General features: G+C 34.4%; 3 protein-coding genes across 3 annotated transcripts; 2 read left to right on the top strand and 1 right to left on the bottom strand.

Annotated features, from left to right (window-relative positions):
* Positions 1-452: 452 nt before the first annotated feature.
* On the bottom strand, positions 453-2441 carry LOC149727128 (lysophosphatidylserine lipase ABHD12-like). Its single transcript, XM_089890552.1, has one exon. The coding sequence runs from the start codon at positions 2008-2010 to the stop codon at positions 988-990; it is 1023 nt and encodes a 340-aa protein (XP_089746678.1). The 5' UTR covers positions 2011-2441; the 3' UTR covers positions 453-987.
* A 70-nt stretch (positions 2442-2511) lies between these two features.
* On the top strand, positions 2512-4726 carry LOC149727127 (uncharacterized). Its single transcript, XM_089890565.1, has 4 exons — positions 2512-4118; positions 4207-4305; positions 4364-4427; positions 4498-4726. The coding sequence occupies exon 1, from the start codon at positions 2585-2587 to the stop codon at positions 3281-3283; it is 699 nt and encodes a 232-aa protein (XP_089746691.1). The 5' UTR covers positions 2512-2584; the 3' UTR covers positions 3284-4118; positions 4207-4305; positions 4364-4427; positions 4498-4726.
* Positions 4727-5603: 877 nt separating this feature from the next.
* Positions 5604-13370, top strand: LOC149727126 (kelch-like protein 28). Its single transcript, XM_089890525.1, has 13 exons — positions 5604-5914; positions 6205-6328; positions 6608-6761; positions 8200-8417; positions 8716-8865; positions 9416-9527; positions 9899-9978; positions 10199-10412; positions 10856-11032; positions 11386-11445; positions 11639-11758; positions 12046-12217; positions 12721-13370. Exons 1-13 carry the CDS (start codon positions 5850-5852, stop codon positions 12830-12832), a joined length of 1758 nt encoding a protein of 585 aa, XP_089746651.1. The 5' UTR covers positions 5604-5849; the 3' UTR covers positions 12833-13370.
* The last annotated feature ends 332 nt before the right edge of the window (positions 13371-13702 follow it).

Here is a 13702-nt window from a genome sequence, read left to right as displayed (position 1 = left end):
CATTGTAGGCGTTTGTGTCTTTGGGCAAGACACTTAATGGGAATAGATCCAACCCAGTGGTCCCAGTCATATGGGTGGTCAACCCAGTCATAGGGGTCGTCCAAATTGATTGGTAACGCGTAAGCACCTATGAGGTGTATGAAACAGAACATCCATATTTTAACGACTGTCGTTTTCCCGCCACGCGACTTGGTCAAGTTACATTCTTTCATTTAAATAGCTCTGGATTAGGATAGATTTATATAACTTTATCTATGCTGGGCATTGAACGCCCGTTATATGTTGTATGTCAATTATACTGGTTTATGTACGGCTTTAGTCTAATTAGTGTAATGGGACCACATAAAACATGAGTGTCGCAACACCTTTTAGCTCAGTGTGAATGTTAGTAGGGCGTATTAGTAGTTATATTAGTGGGCGAGTCCGCCAGAAGCTTGGGTTATAACACTCAATTTTAAGTACAGTTGGTTTATTGCACAAGCACTTTTACGGTAATGTTACATTCAACCATACAACGGGGTCATGTCATATAGTCAAAGTTATGTCTCAGATAAAATAACAAAGAACACTTCTTCATTTACACATCAAACACAAATGTCCTCAAAAGGACCTCAATTTAAGAAGTACCTTTGACTAATATGTTGAAACAATACTAAAGTACAATGCAATATAATATTTCTGCCCTACAAGCTAAGTTTACTGTTGTTTGCAAGCAATATTTGAATATTGTTTTGAATTGTCAATGATAATGTGTCAGTAAAATGGTTAGTTTAATAATTAAATATATTGCACACTGAAATGTATCTGCACATAACGCTACTGTTATAGTTGGTCATTAATGTAAATATGAGGTTTTGCATTACAGAGAAAACAATAAAACAAACAGTAAAGCACATCGTAAACAAGTTAAACTAAGAAATACATTTCATACATTAAAATCAACTGCTTAAAATTTAGCACAATGGAAGTATAACAGTGCATGCAAGCTTAAAAAGTAGCTGATAAAAACTCTTGCTCAGAGCCAGGTTTGCTGTCTTCAAAGTCAGTTAACAGTGCAGGGAGCTTTGGATACTTGTGAATGTAGTTGTGTCCAAAACCATGGTGTTTTTCGAACGAGTAAAACTTTATAAACGGACATTTGCAAATACCACATGCCTTCATTTCATTGAAAAGTTTTTCACCCAAGCTGTAATCTACTTTAGTGTCATCCATGGCATGAAGCATTAGAACTTTACATTTTATTAAAGGCAGGACTTGTACAGTGGAAAACTGAATACTGTTCCGTTTAAAAGCAGCACAAATTAGATTATGTATGAACTCAGTTGGGTATAAATGCAAAAGGTATCTCGACAGTGGGTACCGGAAAATAGCTTCGCTTATTGAAGTAAATGGTGCTTCTAGAATTAGACCTTCTGGTTGTTTCACCATGGTTGATTGTACTTCTGCAATAGCATGTGTAGCAATTGAAGTGCCTAGTGAGTGACCCCAGACATATATCCTGCACTCAGACTGTGTGTGTTTTACAACCCACTTATAAACAGTCAGTGTATCCTGTACGACTCCATTCTGTGATGGTTTACCTTCAGAATCACCAAACCCTCTGTAGTCAAATGCGATCACATGATACCCAAGGCTCTGAAAAAGCTTAAGAATATATCGACGGTGCCCAAAACCTCGGTGACCTGCGTTTCCATGGCAATATATTATAACTTTTGAAGCGTTTTGCAAATGGCTGGTGTACTTAGGCTTGATATGCCACATGCCGAGGTTTATACCATCAGAACTTTGTATGGAAGAGTTAGTAACATTTGAAAGGCCCCATTGCTCTGGTTTTGTTAAGTTTAACAGTCGCAATGGGGGACAAATAAAGTTCAAAAACGTCGCCTTTGCTACGATTTGTGGCACATACTTAATGGCTAATGGTACAGCGACATAAAACGCTGCTGCAAGCTTTAAAATGGTGCTAAACTTGAAAAGAAATGAGCCGAAAAGCGTCCATAACGACATCATGGCAGCAAGACGTTATATGGGAATAGCAAAAGATCAACTTGTTAATATAACAACTAAAAAACTGTAGAAACGTATAACGTTGTAATATATAAACGAATAACACATACTATTAGTAAAACTGTCTACCATTATGAAATTAACGCACTTTCTTGCTGTTAGGTATTGTTAGTGTTAAAGAAATTTTAGGCACAAAAGTATTTCGAGTACATAGTATAGCACACTGAACCTTTTGGTCACCATCCTTGATAACTTTATGGGACCAAGTACAAAGCACACTCACATATTTGACTTTTGGTATTAAATGATCATGGACATGTACATTATATTGGTCAACAAATCTTATGTATTTTCTGTATTGAATGCAAGATTGCATAAAATTTCGCCTTCAAACCTTACATGTAGTTGAGGCACTTCTGTAGTCGTGTATGCTAAAAGTAAACATAAAATTAGTGCCCTTCACTTTGTGTCTGCTGGATTAATAATTTATTTTCTACCCTTTATAGCTAGTTTTGTTATTCACTGTACAAAGTCGTGTTGTAACTAGCTGATAACGGATCTATATAGACGATTTGTCATGAGTTTTGAATCATCTACCGATAAATGGAGCGGCTTAGAATTTCGACGTATTGGAATCGAATGCACAAAAAAGGTACAAGATTTTATTGCTGCGTATTATTCACCACGGAATGAATTGTCAAAAGCTGCCAATGCGCCTCTGGTAGAAGCGATTGCTCTGGACAAGGAACGAGCAAAAAATCTATTAAAACACAACGCTTCGATTGGAGTATTTGTAAGAAAATCGGGTAGTCTGGTCGCAGTTTCTCTTAATTCAATTAAAATAGAAGGGGGTGGTAATTCGAGCGTAGTATTAAATGGATCTCCTGATAACTTCACGTTCGAGTGGAACGAAGCTATACTACGTATGCTACGAGTCTTGGAGAAGGACATTTTTCAAATTCTTTCAGCAAAGAGAATATTTTCTGCACATATGATCACAATACACCCTAGTTATTCTAACATGGGTTTAGGAACAATCCTGGCACAAAAATACGAAGAACTTGCAAAGGAATTAAACTGTGATTGTCATATTGGTCATCCAACTTCTAAATATATTCTTTCTGTAGTGAAAAGTCTTGGGTCAACCATACTGCGAAGAATAGACTTACTCGATTACATTGATGACGTGACAGGCCAAAAACCGTTTACCCATGCCAAACCCCCACACGACTTCATTTGTATAAATTATCGTCGTTTGGTTAAACCTAAGTTGTAGCTTGTTTTGATACAGAAGTTTCTTACGATATAAAGTAGGGTAGGGGAAGATGGGACACCTTTTCATCATTCTATTTTCTCGCCCATTTGGTAGTAAACAAAGAACACTCAAAGAATTATTAAACCATATACTCACGAATTCCATAGATCGCTGTTAATTGTTGAAAATACGATCAGAATATTTAGATATCATATGCTAAAGGTGTCCCATTTTCTCCCATCCTCGAAGTAGGAATAAGCTCAGAGTTTGTAGCAGAAAAATGTTGTTTTTTGCCACGTATAATTAGCAGCTAATTATTTAAAACTTAAAAAAATATTTGGCAAATAATTAACAATTACGTTTAACAGTCTAGAACGAAATCGGTATTTTTAAATTCATGGATTCTAATCAGTGAAGAATAATGAATATATCGTACTTATACCTTATATCAGAGTCCGTACGTTTTTAAATATGGATTCTGGTATTCTGCCTTATATAATTGGACACAAGCGAACAAATGCATTGAAAAGCGTGGACTTTTATTGATTTGCACAGCAACGGAACTCCTGATTGCTAAATGAATATTTGCATACAATTTCGTCTTCAAACCTTTTACGTGATGGAGGCACTTCCTGAATTACAAGGATGTAAAATGTTTAAACATCAATACAATGACGTCAATGGAATTCTCGGGCTTTTCCGTTCATTTAAAACTTACTAAAATATCAGTTGATAAGGGTAAGAAGCGCAAGTTTACAAGCATACGACTTGAAGTAAAGATAAGACTAAGAGATGGGACAGCTTACTATTCTACTACTTGTGGTGATTGTGATGATCATAGTTATTGCGCCGACAGGTAAATTGAGAGTTTTTAGTTTGGATTTTTCTATAGGCTATAGTCTGCTATACATTCTGAAGGATAAGTATCATTTGCGTTCTTATAGGCACGGCACAGTCTAGTATGCCGAGGTATTGCACACGACTTTGCAAAAGAAATCGTTATACTGGAAACTACATGAAACAAGTTTGCAAGCGCAAAGATAGTAAGTTGATTGTAGTTTGGGAATATGAACCGCGAACTCATAACACTATATTTCTTAGGACAAAGGTGCTACATCTGCCGTTCTGCCTACAAATGCGGGGCCATCTATGATAGGATATTCAGGTACGTAAGAGTGATAACCTATACGCACATATTGATATTTAACAGGTATTTTGAACAACATACCTAACAGATCACCCGAAGTCGAACCACTCAACAGAAAGAAGATTTTTCAGCCGATTCGACAGGACTGATCTAAAACTACAAATCATTAGTTCGAGCATGAACGAACACAAGGCCTATTTGTTATATTATTGTATACCCAGATTTAAGGATATTTTTAGTTGTATATTATAGCGTTGGCTGTGTATGTGAATACTATATCGTATTTAAACATGAAATAAAAGGTAAATCAATTGCAACATTTTCCACAATTTTATGAGCACAAGACTAAAAAAAGAGTTTGCGACTATTGTTGCCCCGCCACGCTATAGGCTAAATAAGTTACATTCATTTATACATATAATAGGGTGGGGAAAGATGAAACACCTTTTGCGCGTAATATCCAAATAAAAGTACGAGTATACTTGGAGCAGGCTTTGCGTAACAGCCACGACATGCAACGATAAAGTCGTTTAACCGGCACACGTCCCCTAAATAACTGAACTGGACTGAATAGGGCGCGGCATAACCCGGGCGCTCCTACAATATAAAATTACACAATGTCAAATACTTGTTTTTGAAATCCGGTCCAACAGAAACATAAAGACAAAACGACATCGGCTCATGTTATGTTACCATGGTGGGAAAACTGGTGGAAATGTGCTGCAACAAAAAAGTTTAAAAAGACTTAGGAATTTGGCATTTTTTGATGGTTTAATTGTTCTATATGGATGAAACGTTTCTATATATAGGTTGATGCTCAACCGCGAGGCACGCCATCGCACCTGGGATAAAAGCCAAATCGAATTTGGTGGTTTATCATTGGTAGTATTTATTTATCCTTTTAAAAGACTATATTATATAACTCCACCTTAACATTTGGTATATAACTCGAACGAACGAACGACAAGCGGCACTCTCCCCACACAGAAAATAGAAGGCTTTATATAGCCTAAAACATGTGCGCGGACACCAAAACAGGAAGAGATAATTTGTTACACCAAAGAATGGCAGAGTGGAACATCATTTCCTTGTAGTGGTGGGAAATACGCAAGATGTGTCGCTCAAGTTTATATAAAAGTCACAAAATACCGCTATTTAATATTCAATCTTTACGCATTAAGTAAAATTTGGGCAAACTTTGTTAAATTCGTGTTGAAAGCACAGTCAACCGCAACACTATAAATATGCTATGCTGGCACGGTAAGCCGGGGATTCCCCGTCAGCAAAAGCTGAGAATCGTCCTTGGATGAGACGCTATATTCCTTTGTTATTTTGGTATGTGGGCACGTTGTATTGCTAAATATAAAAGCGCAATTACTCGAGTTACTGTATTGATAAATATAAAAGCGCAGTTGCTAATGTATAACTGGAGACCGAACAATGACCGACAAGCAATGCATCCAAATGCATCAGCATTCCAAAAACATGGTCGTTCAATTGAACAGGTAATTACTTATTTTTAATATAAACACCTGAATGGCTATACTGCGTTCAAGGTATAACTGTTGTCGTGTGGGGAAAGACGGGACACCTTCAGCACATAATATATAAATGTACTTATCATATTTTAAACAACTAACAACAGTGTATGGGAGTCGTAAAGATACAGTCTTATATTTCTTTGAATGTTCTTTGTTTACTACCAAATGAAACGAGAAAATAGAATGTAAAGGTGTCCTATCTTTCCCAACCTACTATGTCTATTAAAATTAAACATCAACTTTATTTGTTACAGACAAAGATTGGAAAACACTGACTATTGTGATGTCATAATCAAAGTAGAAGACGTACATTTCTCCGCTCACAGAAGTGTCCTGGCAGCGTGCAGCCCATTTTTTGATGCTATGTTTACATCTAAGGTAGGGTCTTAGTAATTCAGTACTCATAAGTTTATGTAGACACACTGTAGGTTGTAGTATGGGTTACTACCGTTGTAGGCGTTTTTGTTTTTGGGTGAGACACATACTGGCAGTTTCTCCAAGCCAGTAGTCTCTTATGTTGTCAAAATTGTTGGTAATATACAGAAATAAAAATATTACATGCATAGTTGTCCATGTGACACACATGCATAGTTGTCCATTCAATTAATATCTTAAACAAATATTCTATTTCATTCTTAAAGTTAAATTTTCGCCTAGATGGTCGAACAGTTTAAAAAAGAGGTGGAAATCAAGGATGTAAAGAAACATATTTTCAATGATGTCATCAACTTTATTTACACGGACCAAATCGTTTTGTCTGCCGATAATGTCAGGGATGTTTTGCACTATTCTTCATTCCTGCAAATCAAAGGTAGGTGCTGCAATCTGAACACCTTGTTTTTGGCACATAACATATTAATAATATAGACTTTTATTTTTATATTTAAATACAGATTAACTAAAACAACAAAGAAGGGAATTAGCAATAAAACAACAGTCATTAAAAACTTACTAGGGTAAAAACTACCTAATATAAATTGTCAAATAAAATTAAAAATAGGCTGCTATATTAAATAGTTAATCATTAATAGTACATTTAGGTTTACAGCAGTTATAGGCATCAGTAATTTAAGTTTTATATAAAAATGATACATTTTTGGTATGAGGTACATATTTCAAATCCACTGCATTGTTTTGCAAGCCACTTACTCTGCGAGACATGTTAAAACTTAATCCTTGAACAAAAATGTTAAATGTTGCTTGGACTCCAGGTATAAATTACCATAACTGTGTTGTTTACTATCTGGCAGTCATGTGAGTATGCGTGAGTAACTTGTAGGCGTTTAGGAACCACATGTGTCATATTATGACCACTAAAAGTTTCCCTACCAAATATGGAATGTCCTTTTGCGTAAACAGTATCTATGAGTTATAAATTTAATTGTGTAGGTGAACTAAGGTATATGCTAATTTATTTAATTATTAACACTCTTTAATAATGTTTTATCTTGTTCAAAGAGAAACATAAATATTATTGAAACTTGTAGCACAACAAACTAAACAAATTTAGCAAACAACAGCACTCCACTAGTAAACTTTGCAAATCACTCTTGTATACAGTAGGCTACATACGTGACGAATAAAAGCCAAGATATTTTCAGGCACAGCACCGAGCATGTAACAATGTAGTAACAAAACTAATAAACAGCAGAATTTATGCGTCCTACAATAAATGCTTGTCTTAGAAAATTTATTCAACCCTTTTCTTTTGTTTGGCACAGGTATACTAATATCATGTTATCTTTAAATGGTGAATTACTATTTTTAAACTAGACAGAAAATGGCAACGCCAACAACTTTTTGTTGGGTGTTTGGATTGTTTTAGAACAGTAGCAGTATAGCGTCATTTGTTTTGCAAACAATATCTCAAAATTAAATATTTGTTCTCTCTTTTTGAAGGTTACTTAAGTTTTAACCCGCTGTGTTCTGTCTTGTGTTCGTGTCACAGGGGACAACCACTGTACTTGTGGGTCTAAGAGTGTTTTGGCAAAACACCGCACACCAATTGCTCCAACGCATCGGAACTTTATAAATCCTTTTATCTAATTATCAGCTAAACATTAAAACAAAATAAAAAAAGCCAAAAAATTATCACATATTAAGTTATATACACGGTAACTCGAAAGCGGGCACGAGGTGTGTGAAACAAAAGTCTTCAGACTAAATTATTAAATGTTATGATAACTGGCCTGCCTCACCACATGAGAAAAAAATTTATATATATTCGTTCATATCTTGTTATTTTCTAGATTTACTAGATGCTACAGTGGAATACTTGACCCAAAGCATTTGCCCAGAAAACTGGTTCGTAATTCGTGGGTTAGGTCAGTTGTACACACTGCCTACGCTGGTTTTACAAGCTGAAAAATGCATGCTGCAGAACTTTGATGAGTCATCTCTCCATGAGAGTTTCTTAGAATTAACAGCTACAGACCTGGATTCAATAATTAAGTCTGAAGACTTAGTAGTAAGTTTTACATTCAATTTTGCCAACTTAGTCTATGTTCAAAATTTTAATACATCACCCCTATGCATGGCGCAGTCACAAAAAATAGAGTCCCGTTCTTACATTTTATACCCGAACTTTCAATTATATATGTATTTTTTTTTTTCATTTTATAAGTTGTAGCACCCTGGGTGTCAGGATAATAGGCCAACTCTGGCCCAAATCTCAGAACCCATGGCTTGCTACACACCAGGACCTCACCCATGTAAAAAAAATACTACATAATAAAAACATTATTCCAAAATGATTTTTTTTACAGGTGAGCTCTGAATTTGTTCTTTTACTAGCTTTGATTTCATGGGTTCAGAAAGATGTTAAAAACAGACAACAAAATTTTCTTGCTTTGTTGAAGTATGTTCGATTTCAATTTATTCCAATTGAATATCTCACAAAGACTTTCAGAAAAATGGCAAGTTGGTTATAATCTAAAAATGAAGCACAAAAAATCAAACAAATACATGGGGTAATGAGTCAACTCTGGTCCAAATCCTAGTTCCCCTGAATTGGTGTGCCATAGGACTTTACCCTTACAGAATAGAAGGATTGAATCCAGCTGTTATTCTAACTTTTTGTAACAATTCCATAATATTCCGTCCCAAATCTCTAGTCCCATGGCATAAAGAATAGAATAGAACAATACTATTGCCTAAAGTTATACATTAAAACTGTCAAGTGAGCATGGGGTTCATAAAACAAAACACTATTGTTCTTTCTCTGTAGTTGCCCCAGTTTAGAACGTGATAATGAATAAGCAAAATTCTTAAATTCAGAGTTACATACATGTTAACTTGTAATTCGGCACGAGGTGTATGAACACCTGTGTTATAACGACTGTCGTTTCTCGGCCACGCAAGAATAAACAAGTTACATTCATTCATTATTTCATACGATAAAACTATTTAAATCTCCTACCAAAAACTTATATATTTCTCAATTGGTCATAACTAGTTAACACACAGGATCTTGTAAAAAATTCACCTGAAATTCGCGACTTGATCGAAGATGCTATGTGTTTTCGTGCCAATCCTAATACAAGTATAGCGGAAAAAAAGAGAGCAGGATTTTTACCAGGTAAAGAAATAGATTTATACTGGTATGACTACTATAATAATTTGCTAGATCATGTATTTTTATAGATTTTTTTGTGGTACACCTCATGAAGGCTTAAGAGTAACTATCTATCTAACTTTGATTTTTTATATTATTTATTTTCAGTATGGCTGATAATTTGAACAATCTATTTTTTTGAGATCACTATTTTAGGTAATGACTGGTAATTATGCCACACAATTATGCCTCAAACCTGCTATCCTTAAATAAATGTAACTTATATACCCTCGCATGGCAAGTTTTGAACCTGTAACCTTAAAATTAGAGACAGATGCGCCAAACATTGCGCCAAGGCACTGGACTTTTTTTACATGATTTGATTTGATTTTTAGATGGTAATATTGCACTTGTTCCGTGCATTGGCCTGCCAAGCAAACTATCTCTGCCTGATCAAACTTGGAAAACTATCCCGGTAAAAATTTTAACTTTGGTTCCTCATAAAAGATGTTTTTGCGAAATTTTTTGAGTTTATACCTGTTATAAAAAAGCTTAAACAATGTTATTGCTAAAAAATTTTAAATTTTTAACTCTAAAAAAAAACTAAAAAAAAACTTGAAATTGTATTAACCAGCATACAGATACATAAATTCTAGTTTTATTGCTGTTTTCTTTTTAATTTTAAACATTTTCAGTCTCAATCAACTGGAAAACAGCATTGTGCAACTGCTGTACATAATGGCAAGTTATATTGCTTTGGTGGCATTGATGTTCCATTAGAACCACCTCTTGGCTTGACTGTAAAATCGAGTTCTAATTTAAAATGCTTTGATGGGAAATCCTGGGTGCATTTAATAGAACATGGAATGGGCTTAGGCAGTGCAAGGTCCACAGCAGTTATTATAAAAGGTAAATATGATATGAATTAATTAATGTAACTTATATATACTCACGTTACATGGCAATGGCAGTCATTTTAATTAATAAACGTAAATTGTTTTATCCCAATCTTGCAGGCATGACAAGACCCATAAGAATACAATTTTTTTGTTTTAAACAACTATTGCCCACATACAGTTACCACATATATAACTTTGTGACAAATTATTTTTTAACAGTTTCTTTGTTTTAATGTATGGCTGACAAATAAACAACCCGTCAGTGACCACTAGGTTGCAACAACTATCATGAAATGGCTTGCCCAAGGACACATACACCTATATTGGTAGCAGCATTGTTTAGCATTACCAATAATTAGCTTAAATTGATTCAAATCTTTAGCACTAAACAGAATTTTTCATATTTTCTTAAATCTGATAATACTACACTAATACAACCCATATTTTACATAGACACATTATATATCTTCTGCGGCATCAACGAAATGAAATATCTCAACTCAAGAAACTGGATTGTGATGATGAGCAAGAATGTATTATCTTACAACTTGACGACAAAATTCCCAACCCCACAATCTCTATTCAACACTTTAAGAACTGATGCTTCATCTGTATGCATTACCAAAAAAGGTTTGTAGCATTTTTTTGGAAATTTAAATGAAGTAAATGCTGCTGATAGTGGTCCTGTACCTTACCGTGTGTGTGGTTAACAGAGTCTTTTTTACACAGGTGTTTTATTTCATACACTCTGTGCCTGCTAATGTGTTACAACATGTTTAACTTTGTTGAACACCTAAAAGTACCATTGGATTGCAGATTAATCTATGAGTGCATTTTTTATTCTATATTATTTGAATAATCTAATACCTGGCACAGAGTTGGAGCTGGCATAATTGGCAGCACCGAGCTTTGAACCCAGTATCCTCTGGTTACTGAGCCCACAGTAGTAACATCTTTTTTGTAACACCTATGATTTGTTGCAGATGCTATAATACTTGGAGGTTACATTCAACAGGATAAAAAGCCTCTACAACAAATAGAAGGTATATATAATTGCAATTTTTTTACTAAAAAATATTTTTAGTTTTAGACAAAATGTATTATCTTAATAAATATTTATTGAAATAATGTATTTTACCGAAAACTTTACATATTTTTAAACCCACTGTTTCAAAGTTTGTGGCTAAAAGTTCGACAAAAACTGAATTCAATTATTTAATGTGTTTAATATTGCAGCCACATCTATAGTTGAACGATACGACACTGATTCTAATACTTGGAAAAAACTCCGAAACTTGAATATTGGTCGGGCTTCATGTGCTGCAGCAGTGCTCAATGGAAAAGTCTTTGTTTTTGGTAGGTTTTGTTACATTTTTTCCCATAGGCTATACCATTGAGGGCTCATTCTGCTACCATTGTAGGTATATGTGTCCTGGGCCAAGACAACAATTATTGCTCCAATCCAGTGGTCACTAATTGGTTGTCCACCTTATCAGCCATACATTAAAAATGGAAAAAAGTCTGAAAAAATATTCGTTTACAAAGTTACATATATGATAACTTGTACTACTGTTGTTGCCACGCTATATAAAGATAAACAATTTAATTTTTTTCATTCATATTTTTTTTCATTTATTTTACAGGAGGATACATGAACATAAACACTACTGTAGACACCTGTGAGTTCATGAATTTATCTGATGGACATTGGACGCTGTTGACTAAAAAGGTTCCCCACCCGCTTGGTGAAACTTCTGCATGTTGTCTGGAAAACCACATTGTAGTGTATGGAGCACAAATGCACTTGTTTAACAGGTATAATTAAACCTTTTTTTTCTTAAAATTTTTAAACCAAAATTAACATTTTTAATGGTATATTTTAGGTTTCTCGAGATTAAATTATTTCATTTAACTATGAATGGATTTATTTGTTAGTTCTGGCTATATTTACATACGGAACTAAAATACACTTTAAAGGTTTTGTAATAAAAATTGTCTTTTTCTCTATTTACTTTCCTAAAAATTTTCCAAGTATATTTATAAACTACAATGTTAGCAACTATTGTATTCTATTCTACGTGGGTAAGGTCTTTGTCAAGAACCTGGGACTTGTTTCTGACAGGGAAAGTGCCAGCTTATGAGTTACATTTCCACATTTTTTTGGTATTAATTACAATTTGAGGAACCTATAAGTGACTATTGGGTTGTGTTCTATGTGTATCTCTATACATAGCTGGTAGTATGGGGCTTTGAAGCACATGTATTTTGGTTATAAAACGAGCGCTGTAACTTATATAAATGAAATTTAACTTTTCCAGGGAGGAGGGAAAGCTGTTCCTTTTCACTCCAGAAATCCAAAGATGGAAGGAAATACATAAGAAACACCAGAATGCTCTTCATGAAGCAGCTTCTGTTTTTATATTACAGTAGAGGCTGAATGTTTTTGATAATTTATTTCTCTTTTTATAGTGATTAGAGTTTAAACTCTAGTTACCCTTTTATATATTTTACATAACCCCATTTGTCTGTGAATTAGTGGTTGGATTTTAGATTGTGAATATATGATATTGGGTTCAATGCTTGATGCTCTTACCAATGTGTGTGTGTGTTTTTTTTAAGTTTACGAATTTTTATTTCTTTAATCCAGTGGTCAATAGGCAGTTGCCCATTTTTTATACACCAAAAAAATCACCCATAAAGTTAAATACGCTGTAAATTGAAGCGGGCATGGGGTGTGTGAAATATGACACCCGTTTAGCCCAACCATAGGAGGTTATATATGTATCATCCACTAATTTAGCTGACTCTCTTTCTACTTTGTATAATTAAAAGTATTTTTATAATGTACAGTTTTCCATCTGATTATTTTTATAGAGTTTATTTTAAATTTATTTGAATCTTGTAGCGTAGTACAATCTTGACGATTGTTGTACCTTTATTAACAGTAAAAGAGAAAACTGCCCCATGATTGTTACTGTTATTGATGTATATAAGTATGCTGGAACACTGGGACACTGGAACGAAATTTCTGGTGGCGCAAGTACGATGTAGCAGGGGGAAAGAGATGGGTTACCTATAGCACACAAAATATAAATATCCTGATCGGGTTTTAAATAATTATCAAAGGTCTATGGGAGTTGTCAGGATACAGCTTTATAGTTCTTTAAAAAAAAATTGTTTACTACCAAATGCGACGAGGAATAGATTGAAAAATTTTCCATCTTTTTCCACCATACAATATATAAATATTACACACAAAAAAAACATTTATTTTTTGCAGAGACATATGTTAAGGGTGTT

The sequence above is a fragment of the Ciona robusta genome, chromosome 12 (genome assembly GCF_009617815.1).
Source record: "Ciona robusta chromosome 12, ASM961781v2".
Taxonomy (NCBI): domain Eukaryota; kingdom Metazoa; phylum Chordata; class Ascidiacea; order Phlebobranchia; family Cionidae; genus Ciona; species Ciona robusta.
This window is presented reverse-complemented; position numbering and strand designations above follow the sequence as displayed.